Source organism: Pezoporus occidentalis, unplaced genomic scaffold, assembly GCF_034315485.1.
Source record: "Pezoporus occidentalis ecotype Australia unplaced genomic scaffold, CSIRO_AGI_Poc_V1 ctg1, whole genome shotgun sequence".
Classification (NCBI taxonomy): domain Eukaryota; kingdom Metazoa; phylum Chordata; class Aves; order Psittaciformes; family Psittacidae; genus Pezoporus; species Pezoporus occidentalis.
The window spans coordinates 34,157-55,850 of record NW_026912778.1 but is presented as its reverse complement, the minus strand read 5'-3'; the positions used below and the strand labels follow the sequence as shown (position 1 = coordinate 55,850).

Sequence of the window (21,694 nt, the reverse complement as noted above, 5' to 3'; positions counted from 1 at the left end):
TTAAACATACATTTCCTTGTCCAATTAATACCTGTCATATACTCAACAGTTACTAATTAAAGAGCAGATGATAACACTCATTTTGATGCAATAAAATCTTATCACAGAATACCAGGTTGGAAGGGACCTCAGGGATCATCTGGTCCAACCTTTCTTGGCAAAGCATGACCTAGATTAGATGGCCCAGCATTCTGCTCTACCTGTCTTCTGCTTTTTTGCCCTTAATAAGCCTCCTTTTGTTTTTTTTTTCCTTTTAGTTAAGCAAGACTCTTAAAAACCTTTATATTTATACTCAGAGCTCTATATTCATATTTAGGCATAAATCCTATTTATGTCAGTGGGTCTCAATGGGATTTTGCCTGAGGTAAATCTAGAAGATGCTGATCTGATGTTCATGCATTTTGACAAAAACATCTCCACACATTTTGAGTTCTTCAGTGCTGACAGTATTGGTCTTGTTTCCTTCACATCCTACCAACTCAGTGCATTGAATATTTAACAATACAGGTGACACGAGGTCCCATTGCATGATTCATATAAATAGCATAAAAATTGAAACCAAATTTTCTTCCATCTCTATAGTATATATAAGGCTGGAAAACTGATCTAAAATAATACAATGTCTCCCATATACACCAGTGGTAATGAAAAAGAAGTTAGGATAAAGGATATTTACCAAAAAAAAAATGAACAGATTATAAAATTTTAAAATATTTTGCTGCCACCTTCTGGAATTAAATAAAGTGTGCAGCTCATGTTTTTGTGGCATGGACATAATTTAGCCTGTAATAATGTTAGCGATTGCTAATATTAATATTAATTAATTAATTGCTAATATTAATATTGTTAATATTAATGTTAGCAATCGCTTACATTATTACAGAGAAAGAACACACACATTTGCTTTTTCTTACTTTTTAAATTCTAAACAAGTATGCCCAATTTCCACAGAGATGGAATTGCACAAAGATGGAATAGCATAGATGCAAAATTAAGGCTGAATAGAGGACAAAAAATTGTGCAGCAAGCATAACTCTCAACAAATGCCATGAAAAATCAGCAGATCAAGCATTAGTTGGTCATAAATATAGGTAAACAAAGCAGCTAGCTACTCATGGATGATACATAAATATCAATTAATCATTCACGGTTGTTAGTTTAAATCCAACGTTATCTGTTAGAACTTGGGTCCTCTTTCTCCCTAAATGTGTTGAGGTCTTTGCATAACTGCACTGTTTTTACAATGTAACACAACATAAATAAACAAGAGGCAAGTCCTAAGGCTCTGTCCTACATATTTGCTCCATGTTTCTGTCAGAGACATTTTCTTCTGCACAATATGTGAAAATGTAATGTGTTTGGAGGAAGATTAATACATGCAAATATAACACCAGTACAGAAAGCATGCTAGAAGTCCTTTATTAGCACTAAAACAACTGGACCATGTCTTATTTTAGTAAAGGAGCAATCAGAAGCATTTAAACTGGAGGAAGAATAGAAGTGTGTATTTGTATGTAGTCCTGACGTCAACGGTTTTCTTTTGATGAATGAGATCAATATTCCCAGATCATTCTGCAGTTTGGTCTCCCCATCACTGCTCATATGAAGACAGACAAGCTTGGGGACAGCCAAGGACACGTGCTGCTTGGTGAAGTGTCTGGCCAGCCAGAGGCTAGTGAGCTCCACACGTGTGTTGCCAACCACCACTGGGGGAAATATAAACTGGAGTATTAGGAGGTACAAGCACCAGGTGAATTACATTGTCACTCCTTAATCTCTAACATTTAAAATTTTAACCTAAGATTTAAATCCAAAGAAGGACATTTTGGACAGTTAACCCCATTGGAAGAGCGTCTTCTGCCACAACAATATGCCTGTGGTGGCACACAGGTATGTCTGTACCTTGCGGGAGCAGGTATGTGTGCTGTATGCAGGGTATGGGCAGAAATAATAAACCCTGTGGACCACAGCTGGTTTGCCCAAAGCACGGGTGAGGTGACTTGGGCCCAGGTAAGAAAGTTGCCCAGTGGTGGCAGAAGGCCTCAGTTCTGATGCACAGACATGTCTGTCCTCCACTGCCCTTAACGTCTGCGCCGGCGGTCACAGAGAACAGAGGTCCCGAAGGCCTGGCCCGCCGCTCAGCGATCTAAACCTCGCAGTTACAGCACCGCGGGTGCCACCCCACCTGCAGCCCCGGCGCGAAGGCGGAGCGTTCCGCCAGCCGGTCCCGGGCCGCCGCTGGCCCGCCCTTTGTTCGGTCGCTCGGCGCCGTTGCTAGGCGACAGGCAGCGCCGCCGGGGGCAGTGCCTCTCGTAGGGCCGGCCGGCCGGCGGGGACGCCGCCATGTCGAGGGCAGGAAGCGGTCGTCGGTCGTCGGGCCGAGGCGCGGTGCAGGTGAGCGGGGGGGGGGCCGGGGGCGGTGACAGGCCGCTGACGGGGAGCGCGGCCGGTGGGGCCGGGAAGCGGCGGCGGTGGCGATTGGCTGCCAGGGGGTTTCTGCGACTGCGAATACAGCCATTCGCTGTTAAAAGACAACACGCAGAGAAAAGCAGGTTTAGCAAATCAAAATGAAAACTGGGCAGCCGGTGTCCTTGTGTGCGGACACCGGAAGCTGCCCCCTGTGCATGACCCAGGAGCCAGTAGCTATGGGATGTGGACAGCTTGACTTCCCAGTTCTTCATGGTCCTGCAAACATGTCTGGCTAAAGGACCAGCAGCGGCTGACAGCAGGTGCCTCAGGAACGGCGTAAGAGGCATGTCAAAAAACCTGCCCTAAGGCCTTCAGTGGTGTGTGACTCAGTCTTGAATCAGCTCAGATTCCTTTCTTAGTGTATTTTTAAGCTGTAAGTAAGGCTAGTTGCATTGATAACCCATATATATGTGCTGTGTCCACGATGTCCTGCAGCAAGGAGTCCAGAATACCAGTGGTTCTTCCATTGTTTCCGAGCTGCCACCTGCTTCAGGTTCTTGTCCTGCAACACTGAACAAAGAGGTCCCTGATCACCCTCCCTGTCACTGGTGGCTGTGCAGGCATTTTTGTTGTGCTGCTCTTGCCTAGCAAAACCAATGAAAAGGGAAGAGGTGTCAAATGGTGATACATAATTATTGCCAAAAATGGAAAAGGGATATGCAAGATATGTTTCTTATGGCAAAGAAATACAAATTTAATGCATGGATTTTGTACACACACACACATATATATATATAAAACAAAGGAAAGTTTGGGGAATGATGATAGATTGAAAATAGTGTATTTTACTTACCCTTCACAATAACTTACAGTTAAATAGATTAGTCTTATGTGTGTGTGGGAGGAAGGAATTGATGCTGATCTTAAAGAAGTGAGTTTTCCCTTTTATGTAAGAGTTATTTGTGAAACCATTTTAGGATGAGCTACAAAAAGCAATTACTGCACATGCAGCAAGAGAGAAAGCAGCTGAGTACTCAGATGACTTTGAGAGTGACAAAGATAATGTGCTAAATGGTAAGACAAAATATTCTTCCTTGTTGTTCTTCCCTTTCTTAACTAATTACTAGGTAACAGACAATCTTTGTGAGTCAGTAGATTTCATTGTACAAGATTTTGTGTTCTAACAACTTCTAAATCCTTTAGTCCTTCTCTTCCAAGTTAGGAGCAGAACTCCTAGTGGCATCAGTGGTGGTGCCAACCTCCTAGAACAGAAGCTGTTTCCCACAGTTGCGGTGGCCAGTTTTACTTCCTAGGCATACTGTTTACACCTGGATGGGACAGTAGCACATAGCATTGTGAATGAAAATGTACATGGGCAGAGAGAAAGCTGTGTTGTCTTACTGTTTTCCCAGTCTGGACAATCAGGAAATAAGGGCTGCAGGACACACTGCAGAGCATGCTGGTATGCTTGCCTGGCAGTGTACACTAGCCAGGATCTGGCTGTTTTTCTTGGGACAGGATGCATTTGACATTTGATAATATTTATGTTTAGTCTAAGGAGATTGGTCAAATGTCTCTTCTTCCTCCTCATGTGGTGGAGCATATTAAGGGAAATATGGGTCTTAAATACCATAATGTATTTTTCAGAGTCATAGAATAGTTTGGATTGAAAGGGTCCTCAAAGATTATGTAGTTCCAAACCCACTACCATGGGCAGGGACACCTTCCACTAGGACAGGTTGCTCAGAGCCCCATCCAACCTGGCCTTGATCACTTCCAGGGATGGGGCATCCACAGCTTCTCTGGGCAATCTGTTCCAGTGCCTCATCACCCGCACAGTAAAGAATTTCTTCCTAATATCTAATCTAAATCTGCCCTCTTTTATTTTAAAGTTATTTCCCTTAGTCCTATCGCTACATGCCCTTGTAAAAAGTCCCTCTCTAGATTTCTTGTAGGCCCTCTTTAGGTATTAGAAGGTCTAAGGTTTCCCTGGAACCTTCTCTTCCCCAGGCTGAACAAGCCAAACTGTCTCAACCTGTGCTTTTTCAAAGGACTTCCTTTGTGTCTCATTTTTCATTCACATCTGAAACATCTTTTAAAAGTTTGTGAGATGCTTTGATTTGCCTTTGCTAACAAGATTTAGAAAAAAAGCTCCTCCTGCATTAACTGTGTTACACTATCATGACGCTTTTTGTTGTCTTCCTCAAGCATTTGAGCTCTGAAATTGTCACGTAAAAATAGCAGGCTACACAAAGATAAAAATATTTTTGTTAAACACATGAACCTTAGCATTAGAGCAAATACCTCCTTTGAGTATCTTCTGGTAGATTTCAGATGGGACAGAAGTGAAGAGAATAGAATTCTTTCTATTAGAAAGAATTGTTATTCTTTCAGTAGAAGTGGATTGAATGGAGGTTGGATTCTGGTAACCAAACATGCCTAGTTTTGTGGTTGCTGACTTGCTTCCACTTATGGCATTGGAGACCTAGTTTTTTAGAAAGGATTTGAACTGCATAACAGATAAGAATTAACCAGTGAATATTTCAAGTATTTTATTTGGATTGGGTCCATGGAAATAGATGACAGGAAAGGAAGTAGAATAAGTATCTAGCTTGGTGGCTTTGCAGAGGTCAGAGGTAGAGAAAGAGAAATGCTCAGAGACTTAAGTCAGGAGAATATTATATGAAAAATATTTTTCAGTTATAGAAGATACAGTTTGTGTCCCATTTTTTACACTTGTCTCAAGTGGAAGTTGATAATGTGTTATTTTCAGGTGTTGGGGAAGAACTTAATGAAAGTTATTCAAGTGATGAAAGCACTAAGAAATCAGTTGCTGTTGAGAGTCCTCTCTCAGATGATGATGCTTCACAAAAGGCAGCAGATTTGGAAAATGAAGCTGTTGATGACTTCTCTTTATCCTTTCATGGAAAGAAGCTTCAGCAAATAACACTTTTAGAGAGTGAAAACATACAGGATGACAGAAAAGATGGTGAAGAAGAATGTTTGAAGATTCAAAATGGGAGTGATGACGGAAAAAATAATGAAGAGTGTTCAGCTGCTGAAGAAGTACGGCATGATAATAATGAAAGTGACCACTGCAATGACTTGCCTATTCATAAACTGCAAAAGAAAAGAAATCAGGAGAGAAAAATACCAATACCAAAGCCACGGGTGCACAAACCAAGAAATGCCTCAGCATCAGGTGAATAGAAACATTTGAATGTTGTTGCTCTTATTTGCTTAGCCATATTACAATATTTTAAAGTGTTATAACTTGGCTTATTTTCTGTGTTAAGTATCAGCTGCTTTGGCTTGCAGGAAATTTATTCAATATTCTTCTAAAAATACATGTTTTGCTATCCTCCAGCTTCCAGAGGCTAAACTGAACCCAACGTGGGCCAAATAGCAGGAGGTTCTTATTTCCTTTTCCTTTCAGGAGATGAAAAACAGTTGTTTTGGGTGCTACTTTGGGTCCAGCTCTTCATCAGCCTATGTCCATGGAAGGTGTGGGAGGGCTACAGGGTTGCCATCTCTGTGTGTGCATAGCACAGATTCGCACAGTATCCACAGCATATATGTACCCTTTAATGGAAAGGTCCTTAAACAGGCATCCCTTCTCTAGGGCCAGTGAAGTTGGACTGCAGTGTTCACAAATACAATGTTGAAATTGTGATGCTGAGACATCACAGAGCTGTAATGTAACAGAATCCAGAAAATGAGCTGCAACCAAAACATTTATGAATGATAGACTTCTCATCGTCACAAAATTAAAACTTCAAATGTTCTTTTATTTTGAAGTTACTGAGCCACTTTTGATATAGTCAAATATATTAAAAAACTGAACTTTAGTGTTTCATTATAGGAATAGCTGATTAATTTTTAATATGAAAACAGAAACTTTCTGATAACTGACTTTATATACTTTTACAAATTTCAAATATCAAAGGACTTCATATTTTTTATCTACTTCCTAACATGAGAAGAATTCATTCTGTTTGATGTTGAGAAAAATTTATGACTGTCATTACCTGTGATGGAAGATTACAACTTTGAAATTGATAGAGCATGATTAGTGATGTCAGCTCCTTTTTTTCATTCCACATGATGGCACCAAAGGGCTGGGTATGTGACTGTGCAGCAAGGCAGATGACTTTCCTTACCGGTATGCTTGTGTAGTTTTAGACTGGCAGAAGACGTAATCCTTTTCTTCATGTGAATCTTAAGTAGTACAGTGGTACTAGCATATCATCATCAGTAGTCAACCGTTGCAAATTTTCCTGTATTAGATAAATTGATCTCAGGCCAACAGAGGAGGTGATTATCCAGAGATTAATCAGCTTTTTCTGCTGCTTTGATTTTTCTTGTGATTTACTGTATGGAAAAACTGTTGGTGCACTTGCAGGAACATTGTGTTTTCTTAGCTCTCTTAACTTTACACTAATTACATAGACATTACTCAGGTGACTGCTGGATGGGTCTGATGATTCTCTCATTTCCTGTGATAGAATTGCATGAACTAGGGACTTAGTAAGAAATGCTTATGTGTCAATGCGTGGAACTAGATAAGTGTTTCTATGTGGATCAGCATGCATAAAGAAAAAGGCAGGTAGAAAGGTTATATGGCCTAATTTTGTTGGTAGTGGGCCAGGGGGAAGAAAACGTGAAAAAGGTAGGATTGCTAAGCAGGAGGAAGGTGAGAAGCCAGAGGACAGAAATCTGTGAGAAATGTTTGCATGGTGGTTCTGCTGCCCAGTGGCTGACAGCCTTAGGCAGGGAGCAGAGATGTCATTGAAGAAGCTAGAAACACAATGCAAGCCCTCCTCTTCAGCTGCACTTCTTAATGATGTCTCCTCCTACCTAGGTTGCTCTGTTCTGCACCATGCGGAACAAGTGAAGCAGTCTTCCCTTTGTACCTTCACTAGTAGATAACTGGAGAAGCAGAATTGCAGAAAGGGTTTCTTACAACAGAGCTGTATTAAATATGCTCTCTTCTAGATTTATGAAGACTCTGTCTCTCTCTCTCTTAATTGCAGATAAGCCCTTAAGTGTAGTTTCAATATGTACAGAGATAATGATAAATGGAAAAAATAAGTTCATAGATTGTCTATGTAGAGATTATATTAGAAGCTGTAAAACTTTCATTAAACTTTGTGAAAAAGTGGCTGTAACTCTTTATATAGATGTTTGTATATGGCCTCACTGTGTTAAGAAAGCTGTGCTATTATTTAAATAGCTCATTTAACTGAAAATAGTTGAATCTGTCTTGACATAGTAGTGTTCCAGACTAAAATGTCTTTAACTAGACATAACTGAAACTGTAATGTTTATTTTCAGCTGAGGATGTCAGCATTCCTTCATTAGATACCTGTTCGAGACCATCACCTCAACGACGAAGTATGTTGAGAAAAAGTAGTCCTGTGGAAAATAGGACAGAAGGAAAAATAACTTCTAGAAAAGAATTTTCTTCATTTTCGGCATCGTCATCCCTAACTGCTAAGAATGCCCAAGCCACATCCAAGAAAAAACTGCTTGCTAAAAACCCTGGTGCTGAAGTAAGAGAGTATATGTGTTGATATTTGCCATCTGCATTGAAAACTTGAGAAACTAAGTTTCATTTAGATGACAAAACTTTCAGGGAGAAAAATAGAACAAAAAAAAAGGAGTGGGAAAAAATGTCTTTGCCAGTAGCATTCTTTTGAGGGCCAGATAAAAGAATATCATTGTTTTTATTTCTAACTAGAAACAGGATTTTGTGATGGTTTGCAGCCATATGTGCTGATTGTGCATGTATTTCTACAAATATAAAATAAGATTTATACTTCTCCTAGAGAGTTCTGACACGCATTCTGTCAAAGTATTATAAAGTCAAGTTAAATTATACTGATGTGCTATGATTTGCTCACTTATATGTCTGTCACTTTCTGATCTCAGGGTCCATGCCTAGAAAGTATTTTACCATCATATTCCATTAATTTTACTTCCCCAAATGAAAGATTTGGAGACTCCGATTTCCTGATGTGTGGAGAAGCACCACCTGTAAAAGGTAGAGCCTAGATACGTACAACGAGATATTTGTTAACCATTTATACCTTAGTAATATCTAATGGTACAATACAAGCAATCTTAAAATCAGCAGCATTCTTAATTTCCGTTCTACTCCCTTGCAGTATCTTTCTCATGCCCTTGTGTCTTCTTTTCTGATTTTGAGAATGGCCTGGCCTAGCCTCCTTGCAGATATGTTCAAATACAGTATCATGCAAGGTACTGAGAGATTTGGTCTTAGAGGCATCCCAGGAATAGAAAGAAGAGATTAAAGTTGGAGAATTTAGATTTTGTACTTTGACTTATGTCAAGGGTATGCATCATTGATTATAAGCATCTTTGAGGCTTAAGTCATTTGATTTCCTCTTGCAGTCAACGTGACTAGGGTAGACCTTTCATTTCTTCTTTCACTTTTCCCACAAAGTTTAATATAAACTGAGTTGTGGGATTTTTTGCCCTTTTTTTTTTTTTCTTTTGATTTGTGAATTACTAACAGTTCTTAGGGGTGTGCAGATCCTTTAAGAAATATCAGATCTGTAGGCTTCTCAACAGTATCCATTGCCTTTACCTTTCTTAGCCCCCTTTTTTTCAGACTGGTTACAAAAAATATGTGGTCACAGGTTGAAAACCACTGGAATGGGCTTTTAGAAACCTTTTTACCCATCACTGTACTGGAATGGGTAGATTCTCCACATGCAGGGACAGCATAAGAGAAAGAGAATAATAAAGGTGGTGGTGTCAGGACAAAGGAGGACATAGAAACAACAATGATACAGAGACTTTAACAAAGGTAGAGGAAAAGGGATTGGAAAAAATTGCTTAAGTATGATGCTGAAGTGTGCAGGTGTAAGAATTCCCAGAAGACTGATCAAACTTGTATAGCTTGAACTGTCAAGAAAGTAACTACAATAATAATACATGCAAGTTTCATGTGGCATTTCTCAGCTAACGGAAGGTTGGTATTTTGTATCCATTTTGCAAACAAAGCCAAACTGACTTGTGTGTGAAGTTTATCCTGTATAGTGCTCATAGTAAATCTGCTGTCACCAGTGCCCTGTGTGCTACATGTTGCGGCTTAATTAGAGTTGTACAGTTTCTGATGCCAACAGTTTACATAGAGTTTTACTATCTAGTAAGTGTAAAGTAAATGAAAGTTTACATATCAACACATAATAGAAAATGATTCATATAAATTCAGAATCCTCCTTGTCACCTAGAACTTACCCTCATCATTGTAAATCTAGGTTAATTTTTTTAGATTGTCAGCACTGATACTCCTTTCTTCAGGTAACTTGGAGTTAATCTCTTAATCCACAATTCGTATTTCTTTTGAGAATTCCATCTAAAGATTGTAGAAGACTGTAATTTGGAGTTTACCATGGCCTTTTCTGGTTTGTGTCTGAATTGTTTTGCAAATTTAAATCTTTGCATTGATGCAGATCTGATAAAAAGGGGGTTTTAAGTATTATTAATAAAGTGTTTCATAAATGACAAGTTCACCACTTAGGCATACATTTAATTTGAGGTGATGTTTTGTTTAAATCCCCACCACAGGATCTTTCCATTGTTTCCCTGTGTGTCCCGTACCCCTGAAAAACACCACACAATGAAAGCAGTTTTTGTGACCCAAGTTGTTGTAGAAACTTCATTAGTAGTTTGCTAGATGTCAGAAGAACTCTTGCTGTGGTTGCAATGGCTCTTGCTTTTGTTTTTTCCATTAGAACCATGTTTGGGTGGTAAGGCAGATGGGAAGTTTTGCCTTTGACGTGCTCCCACGTTCCAGAATGTTTGTTAAAACTTCAGTCGCTACTCCAGTCTTACATGTATATACAATACAAATGAATACTCTTCTTAACAGTCCATATAGTTCTTAGAAAGAAGTATACAGAAAAAAAAATTATATCAAATTTTGTAATAAGTTTCAGAAAGTGATGGTTTTAGTACAGAAATAACAATACTTGGAAACAACAAAATTCTTGTTAATGTGTCTTTTCAATACTTTTTTCCTGTTAGATCAAGATCAGATCAACGCCAGTGACTTGAAACTGAAGAACAATAATAGAAAATCCTCTGCTGTGACAAAAGCAATGATGAACACAGTAAATGAGGAAACAAAGAAATTAGAGAAGTCAGCAGAAGATAGTTCAGATGAAAAGGTGAAAACAGTGGAGGGGCAAGTAGTAACTGATACAATACAGGAGGTATCGGTAAATGATCAATCTGAGCATGGGGAGGCAAAGAACATTTCAGAGGACTGTATCAAGGTATTATTCATATGCATTTTTACCATTGTTTAGAACAATGTCCTAGAAGCACAATGAAAAGTAAAGTTACTGTTGGTACCTTAAATGTGCAGACCTCTGTAAAGCTGATAATTTATCTCTGGCTTCTAGAATGGAGGCTCTGAGAAATTCTGTGTAGTTTTAAGGAAGCTGTAGGAAATACCTTTTACACAAATAATTTAAATCAAATAAATGTGTTTGCTAATCTTAAGAAATAACCTTATCCAAATGAAAACATCAAATCGCTGTTGTCAGGTTAGAAGAATTGAAATGGGCAGTGTATGTTGGCAGAGAATGGAATCCATGGCGTGACTTGAATAATGGATAAGATGCAAAGCACTTTATCATAGGAAAGAAAATATGTAGATAACTGTTAAAGTTAAGTATTAAAAATGGTTAAAAGTGTTGATATAATAACAGGGAAACTTCTTTTTTTTTTTTTTTTTTTTTAATTTCTTACCCTGTACTGTGCCCTATCTATATTAAAGTGGTTTTCTTGCCTATTCTTCTAACATCATATGATCACAGAATGTTTTGAGTTGGAAGGGACACATAGGGATCATTGAGTCTAATTCCCTCCCAGCATTGTTAGATTGTAGAAATCTGTTTAATCCTGGTCTGGTTCTGTTACATAACTATAATTTTACTTTTCCTCTGTGTTTCTTAGAAACTAAGTGAAACAAAAGAGAGTGTTCTACAAGTCAGGAAAGCTTCTTTATCTGACAGGTAAGAGAAAGGTGCTATGTATCAGACTCCGCAGAGTGTGAGGTGCATGTAACTGCCCTGACAATGCTTCTTCATTCTTGTTTTCTGTCAGCATTGTCTTCACTGCTGACAACTAAACAGGTAAAAAGTTTAGTGGATGTGGCCTGCTATTCTAACCCGTGGTCAGGGTTGTACCAGATCAGATTCCAAGTCTTTTGCCAGTGTCTGTAATGAGTGTGGTCTACTAGCTCCACCAGTGCATCTAGTTCGTGATGTCTTTACAGGTTTTAAGCTGGTTTGTAGGTAAATGAGCAAGGGAGTTTTAAACTTTCTTTGGCTGGATATGTTGAGTAGTGGCTTGTTTTGGGAATAATAAAGCCCTCAGGAGAAAATGGGCTTCTTCCTCTTTCCCCTATGCCCAGCCAAGTGCATGTAGAGACAATCACAGTAACTTTTAATACACACTGAGATAAAAGGAAGACACCTTGGTATCAGCTACAGTAAATGGAAAAGTCGATAATATGTGTGTCTTGGTATTTTTATAGGTCTCTGTGTTCTGCACACTTGAAGAAAAAAGTGAAAGCTGTTCCATCAGCTACACCTGTTTCATCTCAGTATATGGGATCATTAAAGGTGTTGGAGGATAAACATGTGCAGAAGAACAGTACAGAATTTAACAAAGCAGATAGTTTACGAGCAGCTGTTTTTCAGGTAGATCATAAAACCAAACAAATAAGAAATGAACAAAACAACCAACAAACAAAACTATGCATATAAAGGCCCTGTTATAGGAGTCAACACCTCCTATTTCCTGGAGATCAGTATTTCTCAGTATATTCTTTGCATATGCTTACAGGTATAATAATCCTTTTATTCTGTTGGCTATGCATTGTTGTCAAATATGGACTAAAAAGCTAGCTATGAGGGACATACCATGTTTCACAATTTATTCTGTCAGACTATTTCTAGACATATATATTATTTTTCTTTATTTCTGCTTCTTCCTAAACATAGATAAGTGTGTAGCTTCAAGTTTCTTTTCCTGCTATGTTCTATTAAGTTGGCATTCAGGAAAAGTGTCTAGTCTAGTATTCTCACCAGAAGGATTAATCTATGTGGATTGCGTGTAGAATTTCATAAAGATTAGTTCGTGGGTTCCAACAGATTTTTGCTACTAATCTGTGTGAGATTTATTTACTTTTATTTACAGATGCTGTTCATATTTGTATGTGTTTAGAATACTGGTTATTGTTCTGGAACAAAATTTCAAACCTCAAATCCATACTTACATTGTCTCCATTATTTTTAAAGTTAAAGTAGGCTTAATTTAGGACACTTGCATCTCTAAGCAGCCTACCAAATATTTAGTTAAAACTTGAAAATTTAAGTCTGATAGCTCATAACACTTTATGGATACTTGAAGTGTCTCTTTTCACAGTTGGATTTTATTCTCTTAATTATAGGTAGACAATTATAGCGACAGTAAATGTAAACAATGTTCAATATACCAAGTGATGAGAATCCTTATTCCATTCTTTCTTTTTTTTTTAATGCTTACATTTTTTGTAGTTTTTTAAGAGATTTTTTAAAAGGTTTTTTTCTTAAAGATCCTTAAGCTTTTTTGTATTTTACAGCCATAGTTTTAGAACCTTAGACTTTTTTGATCACAATGTTTATGTGATCACAGCTTGGTCTTCCAAATGGAGTAGATATTTAAGTAGCACATGGAAGAATTTAGAGTAATTTTGGTGGTCATTATATTGGTGCTACTCTAATAACATTTGGTTGTTTTAACAGAACTTTTTTAGTTATAGCTTTAAAAGATTTCAAAAGTATAAAACTCTTCTAAATGATTCTCACAGAATTGGTTGGAAATGAAAAAGCACTTCCTACGGGAATCAAAGAGGATTGAAAAGGAGAAAGCTGAAAATCTAAGGAACAATATTGAAAAGGTTTGTTTACATTCTTGTTTAAGAAGTTGACAAACTATAGTTCTTTGAAGTATGCTTACCTGTGCTTTATGCCTAATTACATCACTGCTATTCTAAGGCATCCTGTTTTTTCTAAATAGCATGAGGTGAGTCAAAATGGTGTGTCCTACTTATGGTTGCTGTAAAGTGTGTGTGACTGATGCTTCCCTACACATTTTCATAAGGTATGTTAGAAGTGTGCTTTGTAATTTTCAGGTTTGTTTACCTTGGGAGGTGCAACCCTTGAGGTGTTAAGTTTTAATTTGTCATTAAATTTGTCCTATGTTAGAAAATGTATGTGCTCCCTGTCTCAAGAGATGATTATCTATGGAAGACTCTATTTTGATTAGTACCATACAAAATTCTTAGATTTGGCTTTTAAGTATTTATGATGTTTCACTTCTAAGCATTTAACATGTATTACATATTCTTCTACACATATTTTGCAGGAATAGTTTGTCTCGATTAAGTTAAAAATGAGCACTCTGTGTAGTTAACATTTAATACTGAGTATTACTTGGAATGTTGTCTGCAAATCATCTTCCATTTCTGTATCACTCTATCTCATCCTACATTTGATAATGAGTTTAAAGCATACTATTTCAATTATAGTTTTATATTTAACTGCATTTAAATGTACACTTATTTTCATTCTAGAAAGAAGCTGTTAAAAGAGAGGAAGCAATTGCATCTTTTGAAGCATGGAAAAGGAAGAAAGTGAGAGAAGCAAAGGAGTTAAGGGAAAAAAAGAAGCTTGAGGAACTTAAGAAAAATGAAGCGGCAGAGCAGAATAAGGATAAAAGTGAAGCAGCACAGAAGGTGATGTGAAATATGTACATGAATGAGTATCGGATATGGTTCAGGAGATTGTTGAGAATAATTTTGACTAATCCAGTAAGAGATAGAAACAACCTAGATTCTAAAATCCAAACATAGTAGTATTTTAAGAAAGCTCATTAGATTCTGTTCTGTTGGAAGTATGTAATGTTAACCTTTGCACCCGAACAGACATTTTTTTCCATATTACTGTTTGACTGATTGAACATAAAATAAACTCCATATGAATACACTGGCAGTGAACTGGGAAAAAATAATTTATTCTTTTAGATACAGTGATACCCATTTCTGAGCAATGCTACAAACAAATATTCCAAAATTGGAATATGCAGAAATTAGAAAAAAATAATAATTCAGAAAAAGCAAATGAAGTACTGACAAAAAGGTGAGGGATAAGATTTCTAATGAATCTGTAGTTTTCTTCAGGCATTTGAAAAATGGAAAGAAAAAAAAATGGAATATTTAAGAGAACAAAGCAGAAAGGAAAAACAGTCTGAATCAAGAAAGAAGAAGAAAGAAGAGGAGCTGGTTGCAGAGAAGAAGAGAGACAGCAAGTCAGCAGTTGAAAAATGGTACTACTCCACTGGGGTTTGGAATATCATAGTTTCCACATCTTTGTTTATAAATGCAACAGGTCTGTGAGTGCTCGGTGTGCTTTTAGTTGAGAGACAGTGACATGCTTGGGATCACAATCTTCAGTCCCAATGGAGAACAAGTGTAACAATGAGAACAAGCTTCTTTCAGTTTAGTAACTTCAGTGCTTTCCTCCCCAGAAGGCTACTGACTAAGCAGAGATACTGCAACTGAGAAGTAATATTCATTGAGTGGTTTATGAGAAGCTCAGCATGAGCTGACAGTTCGTGCTCAAGGCCCAGACGGTCAACACTGTCCTGGTCTGTTTCAGGTGATTCTGCCCCTCTGCTCTTGTGAGACCCCAGCTGTGGAGTACTGTGTCCAGCTCTGGGGACCCAAGAAAAAGAGGGAAGCGGACCTGCTCGGGGGAGTCCAGAGGAGGCTACAAAGATGATCAGAGGGCTGGAGTACCTTTCCTATGGAGACAGGCTGAGAGAGTTGGTCTTGTTCAGCCCAGCCTGGAGTAGAGAAGGCTCTGGGGAGACCTTAGAGGAGCCGTCAAATTCCTAAAGTGTGCCTACAGGAAAGCTGAAGTGATAGGACAAGGGAGAATGGTTTTAAACTGAAAGAGGGTAGATTCAGATTAGATACTAGGAAAAAAGTCTTTACTATGAGGGGGGCAAGACACTGGAACAGGTTTCCCAGAGAAGTTGTGGATGCCCCATCCCTGGCAGTGTTCAAGGCCAGGCCGGGTGGATGGAACTGCATGATCTCTGAGGTCCCTTCTAACCCAAACCATTCTATGATTCTGTGATTCTATAATTTGTCGTCTGATTAGTCTCATGCTTCATTACCAAGCCATAGGAAGGAAGGTAAATCTTTATGTAAGAGTTCTGTGGAATAAAAAGTGTGAATGTAGATATATTCAGAAGCAAATGAGATGTGTTTGCTGGAGCAATTCTTTGTTTTACAAGACAAAGAGTTTTTGTAGAATATGTGCAACTTACTATTGTTCACTGAAGTTTTAAGTCTGTTTTTTTTATATGATACCAAATAAGAGTGAGAGTAGTACAGAAAAGCTGATAACATGCTAGAATAGTAGGTTCATGTATACCTTGGTAATATATAAAGATGTACTTTCAAGATTGTAAATATATATTCTTGATCTTTTATCAAATGTGTAAAATATCTCTTTTGACTTAATTTAGTTAATCAGTCACAGATGCATCATTTATTCTGTTACATGATGATCTCCTGTTATTCCCTGTCATTATACAGGAATGAAAAAAAGGAAGAATATATAAAACAGAAGAAAGCAGAAAAAATCCGAGAGAGAAGAAAGCAGGAAATTCAACAGGCGAAGAAGGAAGAAAAAAACAAAAAAGCTATGGAGGAATATGAAAAATGGCTGGTATATTTTTCTTTTCACTTTGTCAAAACTAGAAAGCTTAATGAATTAATGAGTGTGAACACTGAAGTATTGCTATGCTAATGTTTTTTCGAGCTGTTATGAGTGAGGCCAGATGATGGCAGCATTACATAGGTAGTTCCCCAAATTTCTGAAGCAAAATTGGTAAAATATGGTGGGCTTGATATTTAGCATGCAAGAAAACATATTCTGCCTACCTACGTGTCATAGTGTTTTGCATTTTACAATTAGTCTTAATTTTTTGACATTCCATGTCAGGAGCAACCATCTCTGAGGGGCCAGCCATCCCTGCAAACCCAAGCAGCATCACCAGCAGCAACAGTGTGCATATATATTCAAAGAAGCATTTAAAGTGGAGACTTGTATACCTTAAAATTGATGAAGGCACTTGTAATGAGCATATCCATTTACTAGACAGGGTGGAATTCTGGTGCTCCCAGCTATATTTTTCCTGCAGCAGTGTACTTTGATCACAGTTCTTAAGCAGAGAACTAACCTAGTACTCAAGTCCTAACAATAACGCAGCTGGTTTAAGGTCCTTAACATTCAGTTACATAAAACAGCAAGAACCTGCATGTTTTCCCTTCTATTTTCAAACCTTTTTAGTCTTAGGTTTAAGTCCTTTAAGATCTTCTTCGACCTGTTTCCCTGTCATAACACCTCTGATTTCTGTAATCATTAGAAAGATGTGTTTTGTTTGGTCTTCGTTGTCAAGTGATTTCCAGCTCAGTTTTGACAAATAATTAAATAATAATCTTAGATTATTTCTTCCTGGTTACCAAGAAGGAGTTGCTATCCTTTCAGTAGCTAACGCTCTGTCCCAGTATGCTCCACTTACTCAGACTATCCTGAATTAGTGTAGTTGTACCAAAGCATGAAGTTACCTCTCACTGTGCATCTGACTTCTTTGCAGTCTTGGACTCTGTATGAAGGTAAAAGAATTATCTTTTTGGGGGGAATGTAATGTGCTGCCTGGCACATGCTCCCCTATCCAAATAGTGTATAAATTCATGAGGTCATCACTTCCATGAGATTATTAATAAAAGTTTTACTAGTTGGAGGAATGACTAGAGGATGTACAGGTGCCTACTTAAGACATAGAGTTCAAAAAATAAGCAGGTGTTGGAGGATATGATAGGTACTGAATTGGTTGGCAGAGGAACATCTGAAATTGTCTCACTTTCAGTGTCTATGTGCAAGTGTTGATTGATGTGTCTCATTCCTGGTCTTCACATTTTTGCTTTCAGAAACTGTGCCAGCTTTTGCAGCTAAAACACTTTTATTTGAGAAAGCATATCAGACAATAGGTCTGTATTGTGTTTGGCCAGAATATTATCTCACTTTGTACAGTAATAGAGAAAATACACACCTTCAGTGAACTGCAGGAGAGAAATGCCCATGAAGTCCCAATGTATTATCAAGGGAACTAGGATGATATCTGCCTACAGGTAGATAAACAAGCATCAAATCTGAGAGGGCAGAATTGTGGAAGCCTTTTAAGTGCATTACGTCAAATAAGAGGATTTTGTCTGAAGGGAAATAGAATAGGGGTAATATGGTGGGAAGTATTCTACTATGTTTTCATTGACAAGTAACAGAAATACATGTGTAAATTCATCCTCAGCTTTCCTGAACCAGGTGTTGACTATAATGCATGGGTAAAACTGACATAAAAATCTCCTTGTAGTTTTTCTAAAATATAAGTAACATTCTGCTTTTATGATAATGGAAATTTTGTTACTTACACTTTTAGAGGTCATTTTGTGAATGTTTGATAACATAAGTGCATAGAGAAGATTACTTTTTAAGCATGAAAATAAATGCCCTGAAAAAGGCTATTAACACTTGTTAAATACTAAGATAAAAAGGATAATCTTGAGCTGAGATACTTTAGTACTGCGAAGGAAATTTAAGCTTCTGGTTTATTTGTTTCTTTCATAGTATTTGCCTCTTGCTGCTCACCAAGTAGTCTTCAAGCTAATTTAGATATTTTGCTTGTTAAATGATCGTTTTTTACTTAATGCATAATACTAAAGTCCACTCCTGTTCTGAGGAGTAGAACGTGGAGAGGAACATGTAGGAAGTTTATAATGACAGATCAGTTTAGTTTCCATTATTCCTGAGACAGTAATCTTGATACCTGTTTTATGTAGAGAAGAGTGAGTATCCTAGATGTAATATGTTCTCCATTCCATGTGGCAAACATTAACCTAGTATAAGTTGATGAAAAGTAAGGCTGCTTTCAAATAATTCTTGAAGATCAATGTAGTACGTTTAAATGCCCTAGAAGTTTGAAATTTTACCTTGAGGTTGAGCATGCTCAGCACCTATTTTTGGCATTCTAAAGCTGCTTAAAAACATCATGAAATGATGTACTAGGTGAATCTTACGGATTTGTTGCTTTTCTGGGTTAGAAACAGCTGACGTGCGTTATTCATTTCATATGATTTAATAAGATCTATCTGAAAATACTTTATATATTGGAATTTTAATCTCCTGGCATTGCAGTATGTTAGAAATAAGGCCGTTATTGTTACTCCTTTTAAACGTTGTAAGTCTTCTGTCCTATCTAAAATTCAGTTATTACATGGTAGTCGTACTGCTAAAGAATGTGATCTTCCCAGAATTATGTAAGTGAAAAATGTGTTCATCTTACTAGGCTATTGAGTAGGAAACTTCCACAGAGAAATCAAGCTGTACAATAAAGTTGATGTAGCGTATGACAAGCTATAGTTATTGATTTAATCTTTTATCATTTCTTCTCCTTTTAGTTCAAATAACATTTATTATTTTAGGGAAGATTTTATCAGTTGTGTCTTGTGAAAATGTCAACTATAGCTAGGACTAGAACATAAAGTTTTGTTTGTATTGAAGGCAGAGAATAAGCCTAGAGCTCTGTTGAAAGCAGAGAATAAGGGAATAAGGTCTAGGATCATGAGTTATGTAAGACTGCCATTTGTCTTACTGCTATCTTGAAAGAGCAGGACTTACACTGCAGTACAGTTTCATACATGTGTAAATGCGAAACTTTTAGAATGCTTCAAAATACTGGCTGATAGGCTGCAAAAGAGGAAGGGACCAAGGTTGGATTTGGTACAATTAATGATCTTAAGCCTTTATTACATCTTTACTACCAATAATGCGTATGCCAGTTCTTAGTCCTAGGAATGAATGCACTGTTCGTGTGCCAGAAAGCCAGCTGCATGTCAAATGGGGTACTGTGCTCTGGTCCATAATGTCAGCCTTGGTTCCACCAAGAGAGAAATTGCTTTAAGTCAGTTAAGTGGTCTGCTCAAGCATGCAGCACAAACCTGCAGGTGCAATACAAAAAAACACTTGCACCCATGAAGAACTAACACTCCAGTGCAGATGCACCCTTAGCTGCTGTCCTCACAATTATGAAATGGCAGTCATCTATATAAAATAAGCATAAAAACAATGCTTATTTTATATAGAACAGAACAACATAAAAATTCAAAAATAATATAAATAATTGCTATTTATTTTTTGAATGACATGTCTTTTGAAAATCATTAGTCATTCAGGCACAAAAAGAATATTGTAAGTATCTTGCCAATCCTTCAGCATGCTAATTGCCCATCACTGGAACAATAGAAAATATCATCACAACCTTGCAGTTTATAGGTTAGATAGATACTTGTTTATAATTAAATTTTTTAATTCCCAATTTGCTCTAGTACATAGGAAGCATGATTTAATAAGTACAGAATGTTACAAAGATGTATCAGTGTTCTCATTGCATGTGAACAACATATTTAGCATTGTGATTTAGGTATCCTTTTAGCAAAAATAGGTGATTGAGACTAATTATATACAAGACAAATACAGTACCTAATCCACTAGGCTTTCTGTTGGACTTTTTGCTTAGAGTGCTCAAAGTCAGCCCATCCTTGAGGCAGGAACTTTAATTGTAAATGACATCGAATGTGCAGCCTCTTGTTTGCAATGTGTGACTGAGTCCCTGAAAGGGGTGCACTAAGCTCCAAAAGGTAAATCTGCATTGCATGTTAACTTTTCTTTTCACAGAAGAAAGGTATAACAATAATTGTAACTTTTCTGTTGGCTTTTTTGGGTGGGGACTTTGTTTGGGTTTGGTTTGTGGTTTTTTGACACTTTTTTTTTTTTTGTTCTCAGGAAAAGGTAGAGATGAGAGAGCAGCTTGAGAAGAAGCAAAAGAAGTTGCAGGCTCTTCGTGGGTACGGAGTGCCTTCTCGCTGGAATCCACCTGGCAAAGTCACATATTAAAAGAATTACTGAGCTGTCTATTGACTTCTATGAGAAAAGATGATCCACAATGTTCTGACAATGGTAGTCATTATTTCAATAAGAGCTGATTTTCACTGAATCTGTTATAGATGTTGCATCCTTTCTTTTTAGATTGTTACATTGTGAAATATAAATTAAAACTGCATCAAGCAGAAACAGGATTTCATGGGGACAGATCCAGTCAGCCATGTGATGCTACAATATGGAATGCATATAATGTAAAATGATCCGGGACTAAGACTGTAGCTGTTAATACCATAGAATCATAGGATAGTAAAGGTTGGCTTGGAAAGGAACTTAAGATCACCTAATTCCAAACCCCCTGCCAAGTCAGATCTTCCATAGATTTCCTGCTTCCTGCAGGAAACAGCAGTTTCAGAGGCATGTTTTGCAGTTCATGCAAAACCTTACATGAGAACTGCAAGGGCAAAACAGTGGTACTCTCATGTGGTGACCTTAGACATTGATATTTTTTTTTTTTTGGAACTTAATTTAAAGGCTTCTGTGGGTGTTTATACATGATCAAGTAAATCCTTCCCAAGCACATTTTCATGATTGCTAATGAGCTAGTTGCTGTAGGAAATTATTAAAATTCCTTCCTTTTTTTTTTATTTTTTCTTGGCTATTTGCCTCACTATTTTGAAAAAAAAAGGCAAGACTATGTGTCTTTAGAGATCTTCAAATCTCTTGTTTGCTTGCTGTCTAAACTCAAGCTGTTACTTACGTTTGTATTTTCTATTTGAATTTTAATAATCACTTCAGATCAGATTTGCTCCTCAAGTGTGTATTCTTAAAAAAAGAGCAAAACAAAAACCACAAACAAACAAACAAAACAAAACCAACATTGCCAAGACGAAAACTTAGTCTATAAATTATAAATGTATTTTCTCAAATGAGAATCTTGCTCCTGTTTAGACTGACAGCCTCCTCAGGAAGTCAAAGGAACATTTGAGAAGTAGACTTTTTCACTCAAGGCCTGTGCTGTTCATAAATCACAGAGATAGTCATTAATTCTGCATTTCATGTAACCCTGGGGCATCTCTTCAGAAACAGAAAACCACAGGACCAACAACCAGATTAATTTCTTTAGTTTCCTGATGTTTTTCTAAGTTTTAGTGAGATCTACTTAGGATTTAGAGGTGTTTGGTTTTGTTATAACT

The 21,694-nt window shown here is 37.4% G+C and overlaps 1 protein-coding gene across 2 annotated transcripts; it reads left to right on the top strand.

The window, feature by feature from the left end:
• Window positions 1–2,307: 2,307 nt before the first annotated feature.
• On the top strand, window positions 2,308–20,613 carry MAP9 (microtubule associated protein 9). Of its 2 annotated transcripts, XM_062642350.1 has the most exons (13): window positions 2,308–2,394; window positions 3,387–3,483; window positions 5,183–5,611; window positions 7,744–7,961; window positions 8,341–8,452; window positions 10,465–10,715; window positions 11,401–11,459; window positions 11,984–12,149; window positions 13,301–13,390; window positions 14,066–14,227; window positions 14,672–14,817; window positions 16,097–16,229; window positions 20,403–20,613. In XM_062642350.1, exons 1-13 carry the CDS (start codon window positions 2,344–2,346, stop codon window positions 20,511–20,513), a joined length of 2,025 nt encoding a protein of 674 aa, XP_062498334.1. In that variant the 5' UTR covers window positions 2,308–2,343; the 3' UTR covers window positions 20,514–20,613. The 2 variants fall into 2 exon arrangements, with proteins under 2 accessions (XP_062498334.1, XP_062458096.1); XM_062602112.1 differs by lacking the exons at window positions 7,744–7,961; window positions 8,341–8,452.
• Window positions 20,614–21,694: the final 1,081 nt, after the last annotated feature.